Below are 22830 nucleotides of genomic sequence, written 5' to 3'. Positions count from 1 at the left end.
ATAATGCCTCATTCCACCAGTAAGAGCCAACCTCGTCAGTGATGTCACAATGGCTTGATTATCCTGTACTTGGCTCACTTTTATTACATATAGCAGTGATTTAGTCACTGATATTATGATGTCATAATGCCTCATTCCACCAATACCTAAGAGCCAACCTCGTGAGGTCACAATGGCTTGTTTGCCCTGTACTTAGCTCACTTTTATTATATGTAGCAGTGATTTTGGTTTCTAGAGATTTCTTTCTTTAATTAAAGGGGGAAGTTATCAACATGGACTACTATTAAGACATATTTTACTGAACCTCAGTTATTAGTAACTAGGTCTCATTGCATAAAATGGGACCTGTGTTAAAATAGTACAAATTAATGTTCGTTTATTAAGGATTTGATGAATCACTCCTTAGTCTGGTTAGTATTGAATTTGTCGTGCAAATGACTGAATTCTTGCCTCACTTCTCCCTCACCCTGTGTTTGTTCATGCTGCCTCCATAACATCTCCTGATGGTCCCAAGAGCAAAAGCTGGCGCCTTTTATGACTGGTGTGGCATCAGTTGGCACAGCTGCTGAGCCTGTAGGCTGACCAAATCTCTGGCGATGCACTGAGAAAGCCATACCGGTTCCTAATGAAGACGGTGACTTAGAGACAGAGAGCAGACTGACTGACTTTTCCCTTTCTCTAGAAGTTGGGACACACTACTGATGATGGCACTGGTGGCTCTTGTCTTCCCAGGTTCAATCATGTACAAAAACGGCTTACACTGCTCAACATATTATGACATTTCAAATTTCCCCCAAATTTTCAAAAACAAAAATGCGTAGAAGGTTGCAAGCGACGTGACCAGATCACAACATTTTTTTGCAAAAACTTCATTGGCTACCAGTACAATACAGGGCTAAATTTAAAATTCTATGTCTGATCTTCAAGGCCCTGAAAGGAAATGGCCCTGAGTACCTGAAAAATAGGATGATCCTCCACACACCGCCAAGGACACTAAGGTCCTCCCAAGGACTATCACTAACCACACCCTCTCCAAAAGACATCACATGATGTGATACCCGCAAGCGAGCCTTCTCCGGAGTAGCCCCCACACTCGGAATCCACTGCCTGAAAGGCTGCGCTTAACACAAGACTATCTGTACTTTTGGAAGCAGGTGAAAGCTTGGTTCTTCAACCAGGCCTTTAATGGAAGAAGTAACTAACGTGTTAGTCTCACTCACACACACAAGGATTGACTGGGGCTGCACGTACTGCAGCGGGACATGTTTATCCATTCCTACCCTAGCGAGAGAATATTTAACCATCTCTCTGACTCATGTGCAACTTTCTCTAAATCAGTCACTTACTTTTTGACTCTTCTTACCTATCTATATGTTCCATCTTTGCTTTACCCTTCTATATCAATTAAAATGTTCTGTTACGTATTGTGTTAACATTGTAAGTAGTATACGATGCCATACTTTGTATTGTATTTGAATATTTTTACTGCTGTAAATGGCTGCCAGATGTTCATCTCTCCTAAGTCAGCAGTCTATATGACACAGCTGCAAATGCCTCACTTATCTGGCAGCCTGTTGTCCGCTTTGGTTTCAGAGCCTGGCTCTTTTGCTCAACTAAATCGAGCCACCTGGGAGCCATATCAACTCGGCTCCTTTAGTGGCATACAGCAGCGGCCGTCTGGAAGACCTATCGTCTCAGCTTCTTGAGTGACGAGCAGCAGTAGCCAGCTGTATGGAACGGAATTTAGCCTCTTGCTCAGTACTTTGCCTACTGTTGGCTTGTGGTTGCCGTGGCACCAACCGACTGTGTACACAGGAGAACAGTGCAGACCAGAGTGAAAGTAAGAAGTACACTCTTTATTAAAATTGGTTGCCTGACATGGCCACGTTTCACCTCTCAAGAGGCTGCGTCGGGGGCTTATCATTCCGCTATAAAAAAATACGCAAAAATAAATAATAAAAAACATATTAATGAAATAAGTGTCATAAATTATTAATCCAGTTAAAAGTAAATAATCCAAATAAAAACTAACCCCAAAACAAGTACAGATATGTTAACAACATAAGCATAAGAATATTATTCAGTCAGTATGTTAAGACACATTCAATTATTAATCTTAAAAAAACAGATATTTTTATGCTTTGTTGTTAACATACAGTGGTGGAAATAAGTATTTGATCCCTTGCTGATTTTGTAAGTTTGCCCACTGACAAAGACATGAGCAGCCCATAATTGAAGGGTAGGTTATTGGTAACAGTGAGAGATAGCACATCACAAATTAAATCCGGAAAATCACATGTGGAAAGTATATGAATTATTTGCATTCTGCAGAGGGAAATAAGTATTTAATCCCTCTGGCAAACAAGACCTAATACTTGGTGGCAAAACCCTTGTGGCAAGCACAGCGGTCAGACGTCTGTAGTTGATGATGAGGTTTGCACACATGTCAGGAGGAATTTTGGTCCACTCCTCTTTGCAGATCATCTCTAAATCATTAAGAGTTCTGGGCTGTCGCTTGGCAACTCGCAGCTTCAGCTCCCTCCATAAGTTTTCAATGGGATTAAGGTCTGGTGACTGGCTAGGCCACTCCATGACCCTAATGTGCTTCTTCCTGAGCCACTCCTTTGTTGCCTTGGCTGTATGTTTTGGGTCATTGTCGTGCTGGAAGACCCAGCCACGACCCATTTTTAAGGCCCGGCGGAGGGAAGGAGGTTGTCACTCAGAATTGTACGGTACATGGCCCCATCCATTCTCCCATTGATGCGGTGAAGTAGTCCTGTGCCCTTAGCAGAGAAACACCCCCAAAACATAACATTTCCACCTCCATGCTTGACAGTGGGGACGGTGTTCTTTGGGTCATAGGCAGCATTTCTCTTCCTCCAAACACGGCGAGTTGAGTTCATGCCAAAGAGCTCAATTTTTGTCTCATCTGACCACAGCACCTTCTCCCAATCACTCTCGGCATCATCCAGGTGTTCACTGGCAAACTTCAGACGGGCCGTCACATGTGCCTTCCGGAGCAGGGGGACCTTGCGGGCTCTGCAGGATTGCAATCCGTTCTGTCGTAATGTGTTACCAATGGTTTTCGTGGTGACAGTGGTCCCAGCTGCCTTGAGATCATTGACAAGTTCCCCCCTTGTAGTTGTAGGCTGATTTCTAACCTTCCTCATGATCAAGGATACCCCACGAGGTGAGATTTTGCGTGGAGCCCCAGATCTTTGTCGATTGACAGTCATTTGTACTTCTTCCATTTTCTTACTATGGCACCAACAGTTGTCTCCTTCGCCCAGCGTCTTACTGATGGTTTTGTAGCCCATTCCAGCCTTGTGCAGGTGTATGATCTTGTCCCTGACATCCTTAGACAGCTCCTTGCTCTTGGCCATTTTGTAGAGGTTAGAGTCTGACTGATTCACTGAGTCTGTGGACAGGTGTCTTTCATACAGGTGACCATTGCCGACAGCTGTCTGTCATGCAGGTAACGAGTTGATTTGGAGCATCTACCTGGTCTGTAGGGGCCAGATCTCTTACTGGTTGGTGGGGGATCAAATACTTATTTCCCTCTGCAGAATGCAAATAAATTCATATACTTTCCACAATGTGATTTTCCGGATTTAATTTGTGATGTGCTATCTCTCACTGTTACCAATAACCTACCCTTCAATTATGGGCTGCTCATGTCTTTGTCAGTGGGCAAACTTACAAAATCAGCAAGGGATCAAATACTTATTTCCACCACTGTATGTCTGTACTTGTTTTTGAGTTAGTTTTATTTGGATTACTTAAACTGGATTAATAATTGATGATATTTAATTAATATGTCTTATTTTTATGAGTATTTTTATAATGGAATGATAAGCCCTTTCACTCTGGTCTGCATTGTTCTCCTGTGGATTATCTGCGTGTAGATCACAGCCTCTGTTGTTCCATAATATTACCAACCGATTGTATGACACACCTGATGCTTCTGTACATGGCCACTGGGGGGGGGGACAAAATACCCGGGCTTCCAAGGGGGGCCCGGTGCCGTAGTCCCACCCGCCCGCCCTTGGCTCCGTCAATCGTCCACCACCGGGCCGGGCTCCCTCCATTCAAATTACAGTGCCTCACCACCTCGCTCCGTGTGAAAGCGCAGCAGTGGCAGTCTGCAGATCGCCTCCCTTCGGGCCTTACCTCCCTGTGTCCCCGCCCTTGTCTGACGTAGCTTCTGCGAGGGCGGGACACAGGGAGGGAAGGCCGAAGGGAGGTGCTCTGCAGACCGACGCTGCTGCGCTTTCACACGGAGCGAGGTGAGGCGCTGTGATTTGAATTCAGGGGGCCCGGTGTGGTGGTGGATGGAGGGGGGTGGCGACGACGATGATGACCTAAGGGGGGGGGGGGGTCCCGGCCTTGCCCCAGGCCCGGCCTAGTCTCTCGGCGGCCCTGCTTCTGTATCTGAGGATTCTTCCTGAGCTGTGGGGATATGCTACACCAGCTGGTCCTTGACTCACTCTTTTATCAGTTGCTCTATTTCACTGCCTATATAGTTTGCTGTTCTTTGGCTTCCATCTATGGTGGCACTAGATGACTCTCAATCTAAAGGCAGGTCTTTTTAGGCTCCATTGCTCGGCAAGACTGGTAACGGAGTTGCAGCCACTGACTTGCTGGGATCCTTCCTACAGTTTTCGGAAGCGTGGGTTTCCACTTTTCAGCTCAATCAGCGAATTTCTCTTTTTTTCTTTTTGTAGGGTGGATTATCTAGTTGAGTTTCATTTGCTTCGGTGTTTGGATATCAGTAGGATTCTGGTGAAATACTTGGAGATCGCCAATGAGTTCGGGCATTCTGAGTTTCTCTTTATTTGGGTTGCTGGTCCCAGGATTGGTGAACAGTCTTCCAGGCTACCTTTGCTTGGTGGCTCATGGTCGCCTGTTCTTCGGTGTACATTCTGGCTGTTAGGAGCCCTCCTTTAGATCTCTAGGCATATTCCTTGAGGGCTCCAGCTACTTCTTTTGGCCAAGTTGCAATTGTTGCCAGCATGTGCCGCTCTCTTGGTTTTCTGCTCCCACTTCTCTGAAGCATTGCAGTTTGGAGGTTGTTGGCAAGGGAGGCTGCGGCCTTCAGGTCAGCAGTCCTTCTTATATAGGGATTGCCATGTTCCACCTCACTCGTGGACTGCTTTGATATGTCCCACACAACTCTGAAGTGATCTGTGGGAAGTAATAGAAGAAAAAATTAGTTCTTACCTGATTAATTTTCTTTCCTTTAGTCCCAATAGATGAATCCAGAGGCCCACCCTTGGGTTCTATGGCTGCATGCTGTTGTACGTGTTGCTTTCCTTTGAGTTTTTAGATCCGTTTTGTTTGCAGACGTTTTTTTCAAAGAAAACGAGAAGCAGGGAAGAAGAGGACAGTTGGTTTGTACTGTTGGTTTGCCACATTTTCTGCTGGTTCTCCCTTTTTGTGTCAGTGGCAGGAGATTTCTCCTTTTTTTCCCCCGTTGTCTCCTTACTGCTTTGTAATCGAAAATACTGAAAGTCAGGCTGCTGCACGGTATCCTTTATGGCAGAACTCTGACGTTCTCTCTATCTCCACCTGCTGGTAGATGGACATAATGTGCATGTCTATAGATTGGTATGTTGGGACTAAAGGAAAGAAAATGATCAGGTAAGAATTAATTTTTCCATTACTCTGTCTCTTCCTCCCCCCCCCCCCCCCCACCATATCCTGCATTGTCACATCTCTTCACCTTCATTCCACCCACCCCCTGTAGTTTGCATTGCCTCATCTGTCTCCCTTTCCTCTCCCCTGCTGGCTCACTCACTTTGTGTTCTAGCACACCTGCACTGAGCCCTCTGTTTCTGTCGGTCTTCACAGCAGCTGTGGCATCAGCAGCAAGAAGAAAGCAGGCACAGGGGATGTTTCCGGGTGCGTGTTGCTGCTGGCTCTTCTGGACCCAGAAACAGGAAGTTGTGTGCAACCCTACTTTTTTTGCATATGATTGAATCTAGGTACTAGGTATTCCAACCAAAAATTGTTTTTGATAATTAGATATTTTCTGTTTCTTCTCATACAGAAAATCTTTTCATCAAGGACCCCTTTATCAAAGTGTGGGTAAACCACAAAGGCTTTTTGGTTTAAAAGGCTATGCGGCTAATGTGGAGGACAAGGAGTTGGAAGCAAAAATTGCAGTGGTGGAAAAATATAATCTCGAATTCCAGAGCTGGTGAACAGACTGCACTGCAGTCACATACAAAACCCAGAGTTTGCAGGTGAGGCGATCACACACTTGTTCTTTCCCTGAGAGCTAAAGGGTCATGAATTTGATATAATGCATTTTTGTGGGGTACAACCAAAGCAGTTTACCTATATTATATGCAGGTACTTTTTCTGGCCCTATTGGGCTCCAGGGCCGGTCTTGGCAAGTGCGGGGCCCTGTGCATACCAATTTGGTGGGGCCCCATCCTAGCCCTACCCCTACCATAGCTCCGCCCCCACCCTAGCTCCACCCCATTGATAAGATTATTCCATTTTTAGAAAAATTTTTATTTATGCAATTTCAAATAAAGACAAATGAAGCTAAACTTGTACAACTTGTACAAAAAAACTGATTGAAATAATAAGCCCAATGCTATCATGAAACCCCCCCTCCCCAGAAATTCAGTTCAAGTCCACTACAATTAGTAGTTCCAATTCTCATAACAAAGGAGAATAAAGGAAAAATACTAAGAAAAAATCCAGTACTTTCAAATTCCCCTATTTTTTTAATTTAAAAAGGTTCCTTGGAAATGGATTTTATATGTGCTCTTTTCCTCTCCTGACATACACGCACCACTTTAGCCAACCTCTTGATCTTTTCCTGTCACTGCCCTTCATAAAACACTGAATTTTGACTTAATCACTGATGGGAGCATAATAGACTACTGCAATAGTATTTACCTTTAAAATGGCACTAAAGGGGTTTGAAACTTCCTGCTTCCTTATAAGAAAAGCTATCATCATACCTGGCTTGCCTTTGAATGGCAGTGGCACAAACTTGCTCCAGCTCCACTTGACTGTCTTTATTTATTTTTAAGTCACACTCACTCTCACACCGGCTCACCTCCGACCAGGCTCCAGGCAGCTTTCCGCTCAGTGACTCCTGCCCGCCAAACAGGAAATACCTCATCGGAAGGTGGGACATTGAGCGGGAAGTGAAACGCTGGGGTAAGCCGTCACTGCAACTCTCTGTTGGGAGCCGGGGCCATTGCGCTGGCACTGCAACTGTCTGTTGGGGCCGTCGGTGCAACTGTCGGGGTCCGGAGGTGGGAGGCTGCTGACGGTGGGCGGGCACCATGCCGTAATGTGGCGGGGAGCGGAGCGGCGGCGGCCGAGCGGGATCATAATGCGGTCGTCCGAGCCAGGGTCGGTCGGAGTGAGGCAGAGTTGAGGCACTCTGCGCGGGGCCCCCTAAGCGCGGGGCCCTATGCTGCCGCCTTGGTCGCCTCTGCCTAAGACCAGCCCTGTTGGGCTCACAATCTTAAGTTTGTTTTTTTTGTACCTGGGCAATGCAGGGTTAAGCGACTTGCCCAATGTCACAAGGAGCTGCAGTGGGAATCAAACCCAGTTCCGCAGGATCAAAGTCCGCTGCACTAACCACTAGCAACACTCCATGTAGAAGCCTGCCCTTGCAGATCACCAATGCGGCCGCCAGGCTTCTGTTTCTGTGAGTCTGACGACCTGCACGTACGTGTAGGACGTCAGACTCACAGAAACAGAAGCCTGTGCGGCCGCGTTCCTGATCTGCAAGGACAGGCTTCTACATGGAATGTTGCTGGTGGAATAGCAACATTCCTTGTAGAATCTCAAATAGGGAAAGGGAAATGGGACTTGATATACATACCGCCTTTCTGTGGTATTTGTAACTACATTCAAAGCGGTTTACATATATTGAGGTACTTATTTTGTACCGGGGCAATGGAGGGTTAAGTGACTTGCCCAATGTCACAAGGAGCTGCAGTGGGAATCAAACCCAGTTCCGCAGGGTCAAAGTCCGCTGCACTAACCACTAGCAACATTCCATGTAGAAGCCTGCCCTTGCAGATGAGCAACGCGGCCGCGCAGGCTTCTGTTTCTGTGAGTCTGACGTCCATGTAGAATCTCGAATAGTAGCAACATTCCATGTAGAATCTTGAATAGGGAAAGGGAAATGGGACTTGATATACCGCCTTTCTGTGGTATTTTGCAACTACATTCAAAGCGGTTTACATATATTCAGCTACTTATTTTGTACCGGGGCAATGGAGGGTTAAGTGACTTGCCCACAGTCACAAGGAGCTGCAGTGGGAATCAAACCCAGTTCCCCAGGACCAAAGTCCGCTGCACTAACCACTAGGCTACTCCTCCACTAGCAACGTCCCGTGTAGAATCTCAAATAGGGAAAGGGAAATGGGACTTGATATACCACCTTTCTGTGGTTTTTGCAATTACATTCAAAGCAGTTTACATAGTATATACAGGTACTTATTTATACCTGGGGCAGTGGAGGGTTAAGCGACTTGCCCAAGGTCACAAGGAGCTGCAATGGGAATCAAACCCAGTTCTCCAGCTTCTCAGCCCACTGCACTAAACCATTAGGCTCCTCCTCCAATTGATTTACTTGTAATATGTGCCGTCAGGATACACAGTGTTGAATATCGATGCTACTTTCTCAAATCTGTATCGCACCCTGGCTGGCTGACTGCCGATGCTGCCTCTCGCCTCTGTACCTCACCCTGGCAGTTTTGAATATTTTTCTCGTTACTCTGAAATAGGAAGTTCTTTCAGCCGGACGGACGTTTAGGTAACATTCCTGCATCAAAGAGCAAAGCTCAGGGCAGGTGGTTGGCAATTTGCTAGGCGAGCAGAACTCACTCCTTCTGGGTTTTCTTCTCTCTCTCAGCTCCTGTGCTTCCTGCCAGTCGTTTACAGATCACAGGCTGCGGGTGAGGGGGTTGAATAGCACTGGATTGGAGGGTGGGAAACTACACAGGCTTTCATTTCCTTCCTTTCCTCCCCTCTTTTGTGTGGGTTGTTTTTTAATTTTTTTTATAAATACTTCTTGTAATGTCGCTGAATATTGTCTCTGACCACCCTGGCACAATCCAGGCAGTACTTGGGTTGTCCCGTGGCAAAGCCAGAAGATGTGTATTATTAGGGTTACCATATGTCCGGATTTATCCGGACATGCCCTCTTTTGAGGGCACGTCTGGGCAACCGGGGGGGTTTTTGCCAATCTGCCCGTTTGTCCAGATTTTCTGGACAAACGGGCAGGCCGGTGGGCGGGCCGTCCTATGGACAAACGGGCAGGCTGGTGGTCCTATAGGACGGCCCGCCAGCCTGCCCGTTTATCCAGAAATCCGGACAAAAGGGCAGATTGCTAGCCACCCCCCCCTTACTTACTAGTGCCCTGGTGGTCTAGTGACCTCTTCCGCCTTCGGAGCAGGAAAGAGCCCCCTCTTTCCTGCCCAGAGCGCTGCACTGCATGCATCCTTCCTGTTGGTGATCCTCGACGCGATTCAAAATGGCCGCCGAGAGGTGAAGTGACCTCGCGAGACTTCAACTCTCGGCGGCCATTTTGAATCGGCGCCGAGGGTCAGCAACAGGAAGGATGCATGCAGGGCAGCGCTCTGGGCAGGAAAGAGGGGGCTCTTTCCTGCCCTGAAGAGGTCACTAGACCACCAGGGCAGTAGTAAGGGGAGGGGTGGGTGGGGAGGGGGGGCGACGGGGTATGTGACAGGGGGAAGAGAAAATGTGACAGGGGACAGAGCGAGGGTGTGAAAGGGGGTGGGGCAGGGTGTGAAAGGGGGCGTGGTGGGGAGGGGCATGTGTCCTCCTTTTTGGGGGACAAAATATGGTAACCCTGTGTATCACCAGCCATATTCAGTGTTGATGCTTACATACATAACTGGAGTCAATACAGGACAGGCTTTGATAGAGCCACAGACAGCAGATGTGCAAGAGAAATGCAGATCACTAAAGCAAGCTTTTCCTTATCACCAAGTTTTATTAAAAAGCCCAGCTAGGGCTCGAGGCAGGGTTTAAAACAATAGCGGGATGAACAACAAGTAGGACCCTCTAAGAAGGTTAGGTGCTGGTCCTCCAGGCAACCAACAGACACTTCTAGTACTGCAAGCTTACTGCTGGTTGCCTGGAGGATCAGCGCCTGACCTTATTAGAGGGACCGTGCTTTTCATTCCACTATTGTACTGCCCCCCTGCTGCAGCTCCTAGCCGGGCAAAACGTGACCACATTGGGCTTTGTAATAACACTTTGGTGATTATAAGAAAAGCTTGCTTTTTGTGTTCTGCATTTTTCTTGCACGTATACAACAAGCAGCATAAAATCTGTTTTATTATTCTGGGATCTTGCCAGGTACTTGTGACCTGGATTGGCCACTGTTGGAAACAGGATTCTGGGCTTGATGGACCTTCGGCATTACTTTTGTACTTGGGATTCTGAATGGAATGTTGCTACTCTTTGGGGTTCTACATGGAATCTTGTTACTCTTTAGGATTCCGGAATCTTGCTATTCTTTGCAGTTCTACATGGAATGTTGCTACTCTTTGGGTTTCTGCCAGGTACTTGTGACCTGGATTGGCCACTGTTGGAAACCGGATTCTGGACTTGATGGTCCTTCGGTCTGTCCCAGTATGGCAACGCTTATGTTCTTATAACTGGGCAGATAGGGCTTCATAAAAAAGCAGTTTTATCTTTGCCTGGCAGCCACTTCCTTCCTGGTCTGCCAGCGACACGGATCTTCAATGCCAGTGCCCTGACATGGCCCAGCATTAAATATCTGGGTCTAATTTAACCGATGGCAGTCGGCGTTTAAAGAAACGTGGATTGCTGCTGGCCGAACATTTATAAATGTAACTATGACTGCTCTTTGGTTTTTGTTACTTCTCTGTGCCTCAGATTTGAATATGGCAAGCCCCTTCCCCAAAGAGCTTTAAATGCCCTGAGGTAATGGGGAAATACGGTGACTTGCCTAGAGTCCGAGGAACTTCAGGAGGGGAGAAGTAGGATTTGAACTCTGGCCCCTTTGCTTGCCAGCCCATTGCTCTGAGACCATGCCGCCTCCATTGTGTGTGTGTGTTTGTTTCTTCAGATTTTATTTTGGGCACCGTCCACAAAGCCAAAGGCATGGAGTTTGAGACCGTTCACGTGTCGGACGATTTTGTGAAAGTTCCCTGCGCCCGCCACAACATCCAGAGGCTTCAGTTCCGAGTCGGTAAGGAAGCGACTGACCTCAGCATCACAGCGGTTGCAAATAAGCAAGCCATGCTCGCCTGTGCTGTGCTGCCGTGTTACAGAAAGCTGACGCTATCTGAGCTGGATGTTCTGTGTGCAGCTCTAAAATTATAGTGTTTTGCAGCCAGAGAAAGCAATCTGATTGTAAAGCTATTTTGTCCGTAACGTGAGGCTTGATGTATGTTTGCCCTCTCCATGGCGGTGATAACGCTGTTGGAGTCCCTCCTGCAGGAAGAACTTCTCTGCTTATTAATACTACTACTATTAAACATTTCTATAGTGCTACTAGATTTACGCAGCGCTGTACAAATCAACATGAAAAAGACAGTCCCTGCTCAACAGAGCTTACAATCTAAATTGGACAGACGAACAGACAGCTAGGGGTGGGGAAATTGCAGTGGTAGGGGTGATAAGTGAGGGTGTTGAGTAAGAGAGTCATGGTTAGGAGTCGAAAGCAGTAGCAAAGAGGTGGGCTTTAAGCCTAGACTTGAAGACAGCCAGAGACTGAGCCTGACGTACGGCTCAGGGAGTCTATTCCAGGCATAGGGAGCAGCGAGATAGAAGGAACGGAGCCGGGAGTTAGCAGTGGGGGAGAAGGGGGACGACAGGAGACATTTACCCAGCGAACGGAGTTCACGGGGAGGAGTGTAGGGAGAGATGAGAGCGGAAAGGTACTGAGGAGCTGCGGTGATTTAACCAGAGCTGACATTGTGATGTCATAATGCCTCAGTCCACCAATGCCTAAGAGCCAACCTCATCAGTGATGTCACAATGGCTTGACTGTCCTATACTTGGCTCATACTACTACTATTAAACATTTCTATAGCGCTACTAGACTTACGCAGCGCTGTACAAATGAACATGAAAAGACAGTCCCTGCTCAACAGAGCTTACAATCTAAATTGGACAGACGAACAGACAGCTAGGGGTGGGGAAATTGCAGTGGTAGGGGTGATAAGTGAGGGTGTTGAGTAAGAGAGTCATGGTTAGGAGTCGAAAGCAGTAGCAAAGAGGTGGCTTTAAGCCTAGACTTGAAGACAGCCAGAGACTGACTGACGTACGGCTCAGGGAGTCTATTCCAGGCATAGGGAGCAGCGAGATAGAAGGAACGGAGCCGGGAGTTAGCAGTGGGGGAGAAGGGGGACGACAGGAGACATTTACCCAGCGAACGGAGTTCACGGGGAGGAGTGTAGGGAGAGATGAGAGCGGAAAGGTACTGAGGAGCTGCGGAGTGGATGCACAAAAGAGCATAAAGAGTTTATTTTGTAAGAGGGTGCTAGGTTAAAAGCATAAGTGCCTAAATTTAAGCGTACTTTTTTAAAAGACGCAAAGGTGTTTTTATAAAATACTAGCCGTTGAGCCCCTAAAAATAGGCTAGTAAAGGAAGGGGGGGTTGAAAGGCCCCCCCCCCCCCGGAATCGCCACCCCCCCCCCCCAGAGTCCCCCGCCACCCCTCCACCCGGGCCGGGTACCTGGCTTCACTATTCAAACCGCCGGAACGCAGCACACAGCTCATCTGAGCTGCCGTCGGCCTTCCTTCTTCTCTGCGTGTGTTCCGCCCTCGGGTGACGTAACGTTGGCGAGGGCGGGACACAGGCAGGTAAGGAAGGCCAAGGGCAGCTCAGATGAGCTGTGCTGCGTTCCGGCGGTTTGAATAGTGAAGCCAGGTACCCGGGCCGGGTGGAGGGTGGGTGGCGGCGGCGACTCCAGGTGGGTGGGGGGAGCGGTAGCGGCAACCCGGGGGGGGGAGCGGTGGCGACGGTGGTTCCCTCACTCGCAGGTGCGCAGGTTCCCTCTCTGTCGCGCCCCCGTCATCACGTATTGACGCGGGGGCGGGACAGAGAGGGTCTCTACTGCGCATTTGCGAGTGAGTACGCCTCTTGCCATTTATATGTTTGACTAGCATAAATCCTGTAGAAATGGCAGCTAGATTGAAGGTGTGGGCAGTCTTCCTGCTCGAGAGCAGTTGTAAACGTTAGCAAGTATTTTAGAAAATTTGCATACTCTGCCCTAATTTCCCTCTGAACACATCTACTGTGCTATCATGTGTCGGCTTGCACGGCATGAACTTTTAGGCAGGACCTAATTTTATGCGTATCAGCCTGCTCTGCTTTCAGGTTGGCTAGGTTCAAGTGAAAATGCTTGATTTGGGGGGTAATAGTCCTGTTTAAGGAGCTCATCCCATCATGTGATCACCACAAATAAAACGAAAGGAAAGACTAGCAATTTTTTCCATTGAAATTTAATTTAGGGAGTGCCTAGGAAAGGGGGGACAGTCACAGCCAGCAACTGGCCCAGAGCCTAGGAAAGGGGGGATGCGCAGTGGCCCAGAACCTAGGAAAGAGGGACACACATGTCCAACGGCTGGCCCCAGAGCCTAGGAAAGGGGGATGCGCATGACCCAGCGGCTGGCTGGCCCAGAGCTGACCAAGCCTACATGGTAACCCATGAGGGCTGAAATGTAAAATACCTGGCCCCTCCTTTCCCCCTCCTGCCTTATTCTGAGGCACTTCTAGGTGTCAAGAACCGAAGCCCTGTAAGGACAGCACAGCATTGTATTGCTGGGTAATGGATGCAATTATTCACGAGTCCTAGGCTTTTAACCATTTGTTGGGCATGTGCGTGGCCCTTTCTGGGTTTTGGATGAGGTGCCATGTTTTCTCTTGACTTTATTTCCATTTTTCTACAGACATGCACAATGAGGACGAGTGGAATTTGCTGTATGTGGCAGTGACTCGGGCCAAGAAGCACCTGCTGATCACGAAATCCATTGAGAACATTCTGACTTTGGCTGGGGTAAGACCAAGGAGCTCAACAGCCATCTGTTTAATAATATATGAATGAAAACAAATCATGTAGAAGAAAACACTGTGTGGTGAACTTTATTGCAGTGCTATGTTTGATTTGTATGCGACCTTTGATCCTAGTAAAATCTTATGGCACAGCAGATAATAACCTGTGTGTAAGATTTTTCTGTGTACTTAGCACCGTGCAAGATATGGTTGGCATAGTTCAAACTCCTTTTTCCTAGAGAGTTGGTGAGCGATGGCAGGCAGAATCTTAATTGTGGTTTCCAGCGTTGCAGCTCTGCGTTCTTACCTCTTCTGCCGTATCAAAATGGGATCTGAATCGGGAATCAACAAAGCTGTGTGTTCAAGGGGCAACTGTTGCCTAGTAAGAGGTAGCAAAGTAAAACGGGGGAGCAGCTATTGGGCAAATACGTGCTACCGCATAAGATAAGAGGCAGGTGGAATAAGTCAGAATGAAAATGTGGTCCGGCCTTCTCTCTTAAGAACAGTCGGTGATAGCAGAAGTGGTTAAATGTCCAGATAACGGAATATTCTAGGTCCTGTCCACCTTATTCGCCTGGGCTATATGTCACTACTTTCCCTTCTGCCTCAGGTCACCACCTTCTCGTTTCTAATCCAGATGGTTTTATTAAGTTTCAGAGAATAAAAAAATGTTCTCCATCAACAAGCAAGATTAAAATCAGCCACACATCGCCACAGAAACGGGCCCACGCTCTCAGAACTGCAAAAGACCAAGAAGGCTTTTCGGAAACCTGCCAAGGATTCCTGTGCAGTCACTGCCTCATTCTACCTATTCAGCCACTGTTTCAATCTTTTTCAGTCCATGCTGCCTGCTGTCTGTGACATTTCTTACCTCGTTCCCATCCCTCTAGGTTCATCCATCGAGTAACGTAGGAGACGACACGGCTGGATTTAAGCAGTACTCCTGCAGGTGGAAGATGTGCTTCGAAGACAATCACTCCATCTTCTACTAATCTTTGAAACTGAATCAGATGTTTAAACTATTGTCCTTATGTGCTAAAAGTGTCCCTGAGAGCAAAGGGCCTCCCCGATGTTAGTTAATGCAACGCAGTTGAGAAACCGCAGTTGGCTAAGGACCCGGTGCAGAAATCCACTCTGTGCCTGAGAAGTGGCTCGGTAGGAGAGAGAAATCCATGGGGGTGGGGGAAAGCGACTTGACCCCACGATGCAGGGGGATATTTGGCACCAATGAACATTCTTCAGTACCAAGAGTATCTCCTGGAGCTTGATTTGGGAGTCGAAAAGCACATGACACCAACTGCTCGGTTTATTCCTCTGCCTTGGGTATCCTTTGTGCAGATATCTGTTTCCTTGTTTGAATTAAATACAGCCCCACTTGTCAGTGCCTCCATCACCCTTTCTGTAAAGAAATAATTCCTTGGATTTCTCTAGGTCCTGCCTCTTGTTCTGGAGTCTCCTTTCCATCAGTCCGCACAACTCATCTCCTCTGATCGTAACAGGAAAGGATCGTTGTTGAACCAGACATCCAGCTTCAAGTGGGGAAGCAATTCTCCATCTGGCATAGGCAGGAAGATCTAAACCCTTTCACCTGCTCACTTTAAAATCAGCTTCAATTTATTGCATCTTTCTTTATCTGGCTTTCAAGCTTCATAAACTCTGAGCGCACTACCCAAGGTTTCCCGGCATCCACTGCAGATCATAAGTGGCTTATTTATTTAACACATTTATAACCCCACGTTTTCCCACTAGTTTGTAGGCTCAATGTGGCTTACACATACCGTAGTGCAGGCTACAGTTAGTAAAATACAATTAAACAATGTAATAATAAGATAGTAATCGAATGCCGCAGCTAGACTCGTTTTTGGAAAGGTCAAAATATGAAAGTGCAAAACCCCTAAGAGAAGCTCCATTGGCTCCCAGTTAAGGAACGTTCTGTGTCAAAGTTTGCACCACTGGTTCATAAAATCATTCACGGAAATGCTCCGGCATACATGTCAGACCTTATTGATTTACCCTCCCAGGAATGCTAAAAAAATCAGCACATACATTCTTGGGACTCCACTTCCCTAGTTGTAAAGGTTTAAATACAAACTAGTTCATGCATCCTGCTTTTCTTACATTGGCAACTGTGGAATACACTACCACTTAACGTAAAAATATTCGTGACCTTATCAACTTCCGAAAGTCACTAAAGACCCTACCTTTTTAAACAAGACTTACCATAATAATCATAATAGGAACTTACTTACTAGAGATCTGTCTGTTTTCTCATTTATTGAATTGATTATATCTATTGTGTTACACTTGTTTCTTTTGTAACCAGTGGTTTTATCTACTCTTGATTGGCGATTGTCAGGATGTATTATTGTAAGCCACATTGAGTCTGCAAATAGGTGGGAAAATGTGGGATACAAATGCAACAAATAAATAAATATGCAACGTATAAAACAACAGAGATAATAACAGATAATGAATTTTGCTGTAACAAAGAAGAAGTAAGTTAGGCTGAGTCTGGAAGGTAAGCCTTCTTGAACAGGGTGGTCTTCAGTAATTTCCTGAAATTTAGATGGTTCTGAATTGATCTTAAGATTTTGGGGTAGTGCATTCATAAGTACATAAGTAATAAGTAGTGCCATACTGGGAAAGACCAAAGTCCATCTAGCCCAGCAATCCTGTCACCGAACGTGGCCAATCCAGGTCAAGGGCACCTGGCACGCTCCCCAAACGTAAAAACATTCCAGACAAGTTATACCTAAAAATGCGGAATTTTTTCCAAGTCCATTTAATAGCGGTCTATGGACTTGTCCTTTAGGAATCTATCTAACCCCTTTTAAACTCCGTCAAGCTAACCGCCCGTACCACGTCTCCGGCAACGAATTCCAGAGTCTAATTACACGTTGGTGAAGAAAAATTTTCTCCGATTCGTTTTAAATTTACCACACTGTAGCTTCAACTCATGCCCTCTAGTCCTAGTATTGTTGGATAGCGTGAACAGTCGCTTCACATCCACCCGATCCATTCCACTCATTATTTTATACACTTCTATCATATCTCCCTCAGCCGTCTCTTCTCCAAGCTGAAAGCCCTAGCCTTCTCAGCCTCTCTTCATAGGAAAGTCGTCCCATCCCCACTATCATTTTCGTCGCCCTTCGCTGTACCTTTTCCAATTCTACTATATCTTTTTTGAGATACGGAGACCAGTACTGAACTGAACTGTGTGCCTATGATGGAGAAGCTGGAACACAAAAGGGGCAATTCTATGAACGGGTACCTAGAGGTAGGCGCCACACTTACATGCATGAAAGGTACCGTGAAATGGGCAGCTAACCACCTAGGTACTGTTTTATAAAGTAGCCCTAACTGCGAGGGGATGCAAACATGGGCGGGCCACAGGCATGTCTCCCAGGTAGGCATGTAGCTTATAGAATATTATAAACCAGGCTTGTCCAACTTAGGTCCCGCGGGCCAGAATCCGTCCCATCAAGTGCTTTTTTTTCTGGCCCTCGGAAGCTTGGCAGTTCTTTTGGTGCTTACTTCCTGCTTCCTCACCATTAGTCTGCTCTTTGGTACTGAAGTTCGAATCGGTCTTGCAGTTTCAAGTCTCGCGAGACTTCAAACCATGAGACCAACCTGAACTTCTGGCATCAAGCAGCAGCTCAAGCTTGCAGAGAGGCATGTCGCAGTGGGGAAGCAGGAATCCCGCTGCTTCTGCAGCTGAAGCCAGATAAGGGGAAGAGACTTGGTGAAGACTTGTGCAGGGATACTTGAGAGAGAGAGAGGCTGGGGAGGGGGGACAATGCACCTTTGTATGATACCACTATTTCGTGAAACATCTGGCAAATATGACGGTGCATGTTTTGCCCTTTGAATGTTACAAAATCAGCATATGGATCCAATTTTTCATACTTAAGTGCACAAATGGGAATGTATTACCATAGAGTTTGAAATCAACGCACGATCATCAAACTTCAAGTGAATTTTAAAGACCTATTTATTTTGCAAGGCCTACCCTATTGATTCTACTTAAAAGCCTCAACTCTAATACATTTTTACATACATTGCAATGGATATTTATTTCTTATTTCCTTGTCCCTTATTGTACCCATTTACCCCTACCTTCCCTGACCCTCTTTCTAATTGTATTTGTTTAATACCTACTGTATTTGGCGTCCACCAACACAGTATTTTGTAAGCCACATTGAGCCTGCTAATAAGTGGGAAAATGCGGGATACAAATGTTACAAAATAAATAAAATAAATAACTATAAAATCTGGGCCCTGATAGAAAAAGGTTGGACAAGCCTGTTATAAACTATGCCCATCGCTTGACCACACCTAGGTGCGCCAGCTTACACCTGCCATCCCTTCAGTGTCCAATGTTCCCACCAATCTGTTCCCATATGGCTTATTACGGGAACATTGGACACTAAAGGTTAATAATGTGTTGTATGAGGGCACCCCTATACCTAGATGTGCCATCGCCAACCTTATGCTACTATTTAATAAGGGAATCTTGGCGCCAAGGTACCAATTATAGAATAAGTACTAAATGCACAGCATTGGGGGCACCTCAGTCCTAGATGCCAATTTCTAGAATTGCCCTTAAAGCCGCCTCTTAGGAAACCGGCAAGTCCTTGGGATCTGAGCGTTTTTAGCTCAGCTCGTGAAACACCCCTTTTGAGCCTATGGAAAGAGCAGAGCCAAAAGGATAAGCAAGGTGAAGCACTGGTCTCTTATTTACCACATTTGCAAAATTTTCTGTAACAGGATAGCGCCCGTAACTCCGGCAAATGTGCTACCAACTTTCCACATAAACCGATCTGTAATGCTGACTTGCTTCTTTCTACACTTCTACATAAACGAGTCCTGCGCACGCTGGACTAGCCAAGAGTGTTGACTTACTGTACGAAAAGAGTACAGCTACGCTGTCGGTTCACGCATGTCTCCGTATCCTCTAATCCTAACAAATTAGGGATTCTGATCTTTTGTTTGTTTTATTTATTTATACTTGTGTCCCACAATTATCCAAAAACGAGTTTCGGTTCAGTGTGGCTTCCATTGAACAGTTGTAAGAGATTACATTGATTCAATTTCATTTACAAGGTTGTATGATGCTGTGTTTTACAGTGGTTGGCAAGAAAACTGGTAGTGCGTTATGGAATAGTCATTGGGAAGATGCTTCTTAGTTCATTTCGAGGTTAGAGGTTGTGTTGTTGTTCCAGGATGATTAGTGCATATTTTACTCATAGAATTTCCTGAAGAGGAAGGTCTTTAGGTCTTTTCTGAACTGGGTGCTTCTTATGACTGTGGGAATTCAGTTCCACCATTTTGAGCCCAGGTAGCTAAATCCTGCCGTTAAGGGTGGACTTGTATAGTATTTATTTATTTGTTGCATTTGTATCCCACATTTTTCCACCTATGTTTTTGCAGTTGGGTAGGTGACGTATTAGATAACATCTGGTTCCTAGGTTTGCATTTTTTATTTTTGTTACATTTGTACCCCACACTTTCCACTCATGGCAGGCTCAATGCGGCTTACATGGGGCAATGGAGGGTTAAGTGACTTGCCCAGAGTCACAAGGAGCTGCCTGTGCCTGAAGTGGGAATCGAACTCAGTTCCCCCAGGACCAAAGTCCACCACCCTAACCACTAGGCCACTCCTCCACTGTTGCTACTATTTGAGATTCCACTAGCAACATTCCATGTAGAAGTCGGCCCTTGCAGATCACCAATGTGGCCGCGCAGGCTTCTGCTTCTGTGAGTCTGACGTCCTGCACGTATGTGCAGGACATCAGACTCACAGAAACAGAAGCTTGCGCAGCCTTCTACATGGAATGTTGCAAGTGGAATAGCAACATTCCATGTAGAATGTCCAATAGTAGCAACATTCCATGTAGAATGTCCAATAGTAGCAACATTCCATGTAGAATCCCCAATAGTACCTATTTTATTTTTGTTACATTTGTACCCTGCGCTTTCCCACTCATGGCAGGCTCAATGCGGCTTACATGGGGCAATGGAGGGTTAAGTGATTTGCCCAGAGTCACAAGGAGCTGCCTGTGCCTGAAGTGGGAATCAAACTCAGTTCCTCAGGACCAAAGTCCACCACCCTAACCACTAGGCCACTCCTCCACTGTTGCTACTATTTGAGATTCCACTAGCAACATTCCATGTAGAAGTCGGCCCTTGCAGATCACCAATGTGGCCGCGCAGGCTTCTGCTTCTGTGAGTCTGACGTCCTGCACGTATGTGCAGGACATCAGACTCACAGAAACAGAAGCTTGCGCAGCCTTCTACATGGAATGTTGCAAGTGGAATAGCAACATTCCATGTAGAATGTCCAATAGTAGTAACATTCCACGTAGAATCTCCAATAGTATCTATTTTATTTTTGTTCCATTTGTACCCTGCGCTTTCCCACTCATGGCAGGCTCAATGCGGCTTACATGGGGCAATGGAGGGTTAAGTGACTTGCCCGGAGTCACAAGGAGCTGCCTGTGCCTGAAGTGGGAATCAAACTCAGTTCCTCAGGACCAAAGTCCACCACCCTAACCACTAGGCCACTCCTCCACTGTTGCTACTATTTGAGATTCCACTAGCAACATTCCATGTAGAAGTCGGCCCTTGCAGATCACCAATGTGGCCGCGCAGGCTTCTGCTTCTGTGAGTCTGACGTCCTGCACGTATGTGCAGGACATCAGACTCACAGAAACAGAAGCTTGCGCAGCCTTCTACATGGAATGTTGCAAGTGGAATAGCAACATTCCATGTAGAATGTCCAATAGTAGCAACATTCCATGTAGAATGTCCAATAGTAGCAACATTCCATGTAGAATCTCCAATAGTAGCAACATTCCATGTAGAATCTCCAATAGTACCTATTTTATTTTTGTTACATTTGTACCCTGCGCTTTCCCACTCATGGCAGGCTCAATGCGGCTTACATGGGGCAATGGAGGGTTAAGTGATTTGCCCAGAGTCACAAGGAGCTGCCTGTGCCTGAAGTGGGAATCCAACTCAGTTCCTCAGTTCCCCAGACCAAAGTCCACCACCCTAACCACTAGGCCACTCCTCCACTGTTGCTACTATTTGAGATTCCACTAGCAACATTCCATGTAGAAGTCGGCCCTTGCAGATCACCAATGTGGCCGCGCAGGCTTCTGCTTCTGTGAGTCTGACGTCCTGCACGTATGTGCAGGACATCAGACTCACAGAAACAGAAGCTTGCGCAGCCTTCTACATGGAATGTTGCAAGTGGAATAGCAACATTCCATGTAGAATGTCCAATAGTAGCAACATTCCATGTAGAATCTCCAATAGTAGCAACATTCCATGTAGAATCTCCAATAGTAGCAACATTCCATGTAGAATCTCCAATAGTACCTATTTTATTTTTGTTACATTTGTACCCCTGCGCTTTCCCACTCATGGCAGGCTCAATGCGGCTTACATGGGGCAATGGAGGGTTAAGTGATTTGCCCAGAGTCACAAGGAGCTGCCTGTGCCTGAAGTGGGAATCCAACTCAGTTCCTCAGTTCCCCAGGACCAAAGTCCACCACCCTAACCACTAGGCCACTCCTCCACTGTTGCTACTATTTGAGATTCCACTAGCAACATTCCATGTAGAAGTCGGCCCTTGCAGATCACCAATGTGGCCGCGCAGGCTTCTGCTTCTGTGAGTCTGACGTCCTGCACGTATGTGCAGGACATCAGACTCACAGAAACAGAAGCTTGCGCAGCCTTCTACATGGAATGTTGCAAGTGGAATAGCAACATTCCATGTAGAATGTCCAATAGTAGCAACATTCCACGTAGAATCTCCAATAGTATCTATTTTATTTTTGTTCCATTTGTACCCTGCGCTTTCCCACTCATGGCAGGCTCAATGCGGCTTACATGGGGCAATGGAGGGTTAAGTGACTTGCCCGGAGTCACAAGGAGCTGCCTGTGCCTGAAGTGGGAATCAAACTCAGTTCCTCAGGACCAAAGTCCACCACCCTAACCACTAGGCCACTCCTCCACTGTTGCTACTATTTGAGATTCCACTAGCAACATTCCATGTAGAAGTCGGCCCTTGCAGATCACCAATGTGGCCGCGCAGGCTTCTGCTTCTGTGAGTCTGACGCCTGCACGTATGTGCAGGACATCAGACTCACAGAAACAGAAGCTTGCGCAGCCTTCTACATGGAATGTTGCAAGTGGAATAGCAACATTCCATGTAGAATGTCCAATAGTAGCAACATTCCATGTAGAATGTCCAATAGTAGCAACATTCCATGTAGAATCTCCAATAGTAGCAACATTCCATGTAGAATCTCCAATAGTACCTATTTTATTTTTGTTACATTTGTACCCTGCGCTTTCCCACTCATGGCAGGCTCAATGCGGCTTACATGGGGCAATGGAGGGTTAAGTGATTTGCCCAGAGTCACAAGGAGCTGCCTGTGCCTGAAGTGGGAATCCAACTCAGTTCCTCAGTTCCCCAGGACCAAAGTCCACCACCCTAACCACTAGGCCACTCCTCCACTGTTGCTACTATTTGAGATTCCACTAGCAACATTCCATGTAGAAGTCGGCCCTTGCAGATCACCAATGTGGCCGCGCAGGCTTCTGCTTCTGTGAGTCTGACGTCCTGCACGTATGTGCAGGACATCAGACTCACAGAAACAGAAGCTTGCGCAGCCTTCTACATGGAATGTTGCAAGTGGAATAGCAACATTCCATGTAGAATGTCCAATAGTAGCAACATTCCATGTAGAATCTCCAATAGTAGCAACATTCCATGTAGAATCTC

General features: G+C 46.6%; 3 protein-coding genes across 3 annotated transcripts in view; 2 read left to right on the top strand and 1 right to left on the bottom strand.

The window, feature by feature from the left end:
• The window catches only part of LOC115478994, a 91935-nt gene extending 91321 nt beyond the window's left edge, over positions 1-614 (bottom strand). Inside the window, exon 1 of the mRNA XM_030216697.1 lies at positions 467-614. Coding sequence (XP_030072557.1) covers positions 467-614 — 148 coding nt within the window. The remainder of the gene's footprint in view (positions 1-466) is intronic.
• RBM17 (RNA binding motif protein 17) overlaps positions 1-22830 on the top strand; it is a 241413-nt gene that overhangs the window by 2048 nt on the left and 216535 nt on the right. The window lies entirely within an intron of this gene.
• Positions 6191-22830, top strand: part of LOC115479319 (F-box DNA helicase 1-like) — a 29401-nt gene continuing 12761 nt past the window's right edge. The window contains exons 1-3 of the mRNA XM_030217194.1: positions 6191-6245; positions 11102-11224; positions 13934-14040. Coding sequence (XP_030073054.1) covers positions 11137-11224; positions 13934-14040 — 195 coding nt within the window. The 5' untranslated portion in view covers positions 6191-6245; positions 11102-11136. The remainder of the gene's footprint in view (positions 6246-11101; positions 11225-13933; positions 14041-22830) is intronic.

This window comes from Microcaecilia unicolor, chromosome 10 (genome assembly GCF_901765095.1).
Source record: "Microcaecilia unicolor chromosome 10, aMicUni1.1, whole genome shotgun sequence".
NCBI lineage: Eukaryota > Metazoa > Chordata > Amphibia > Gymnophiona > Siphonopidae > Microcaecilia > Microcaecilia unicolor.
This window is presented reverse-complemented; position numbering and strand designations above follow the sequence as displayed.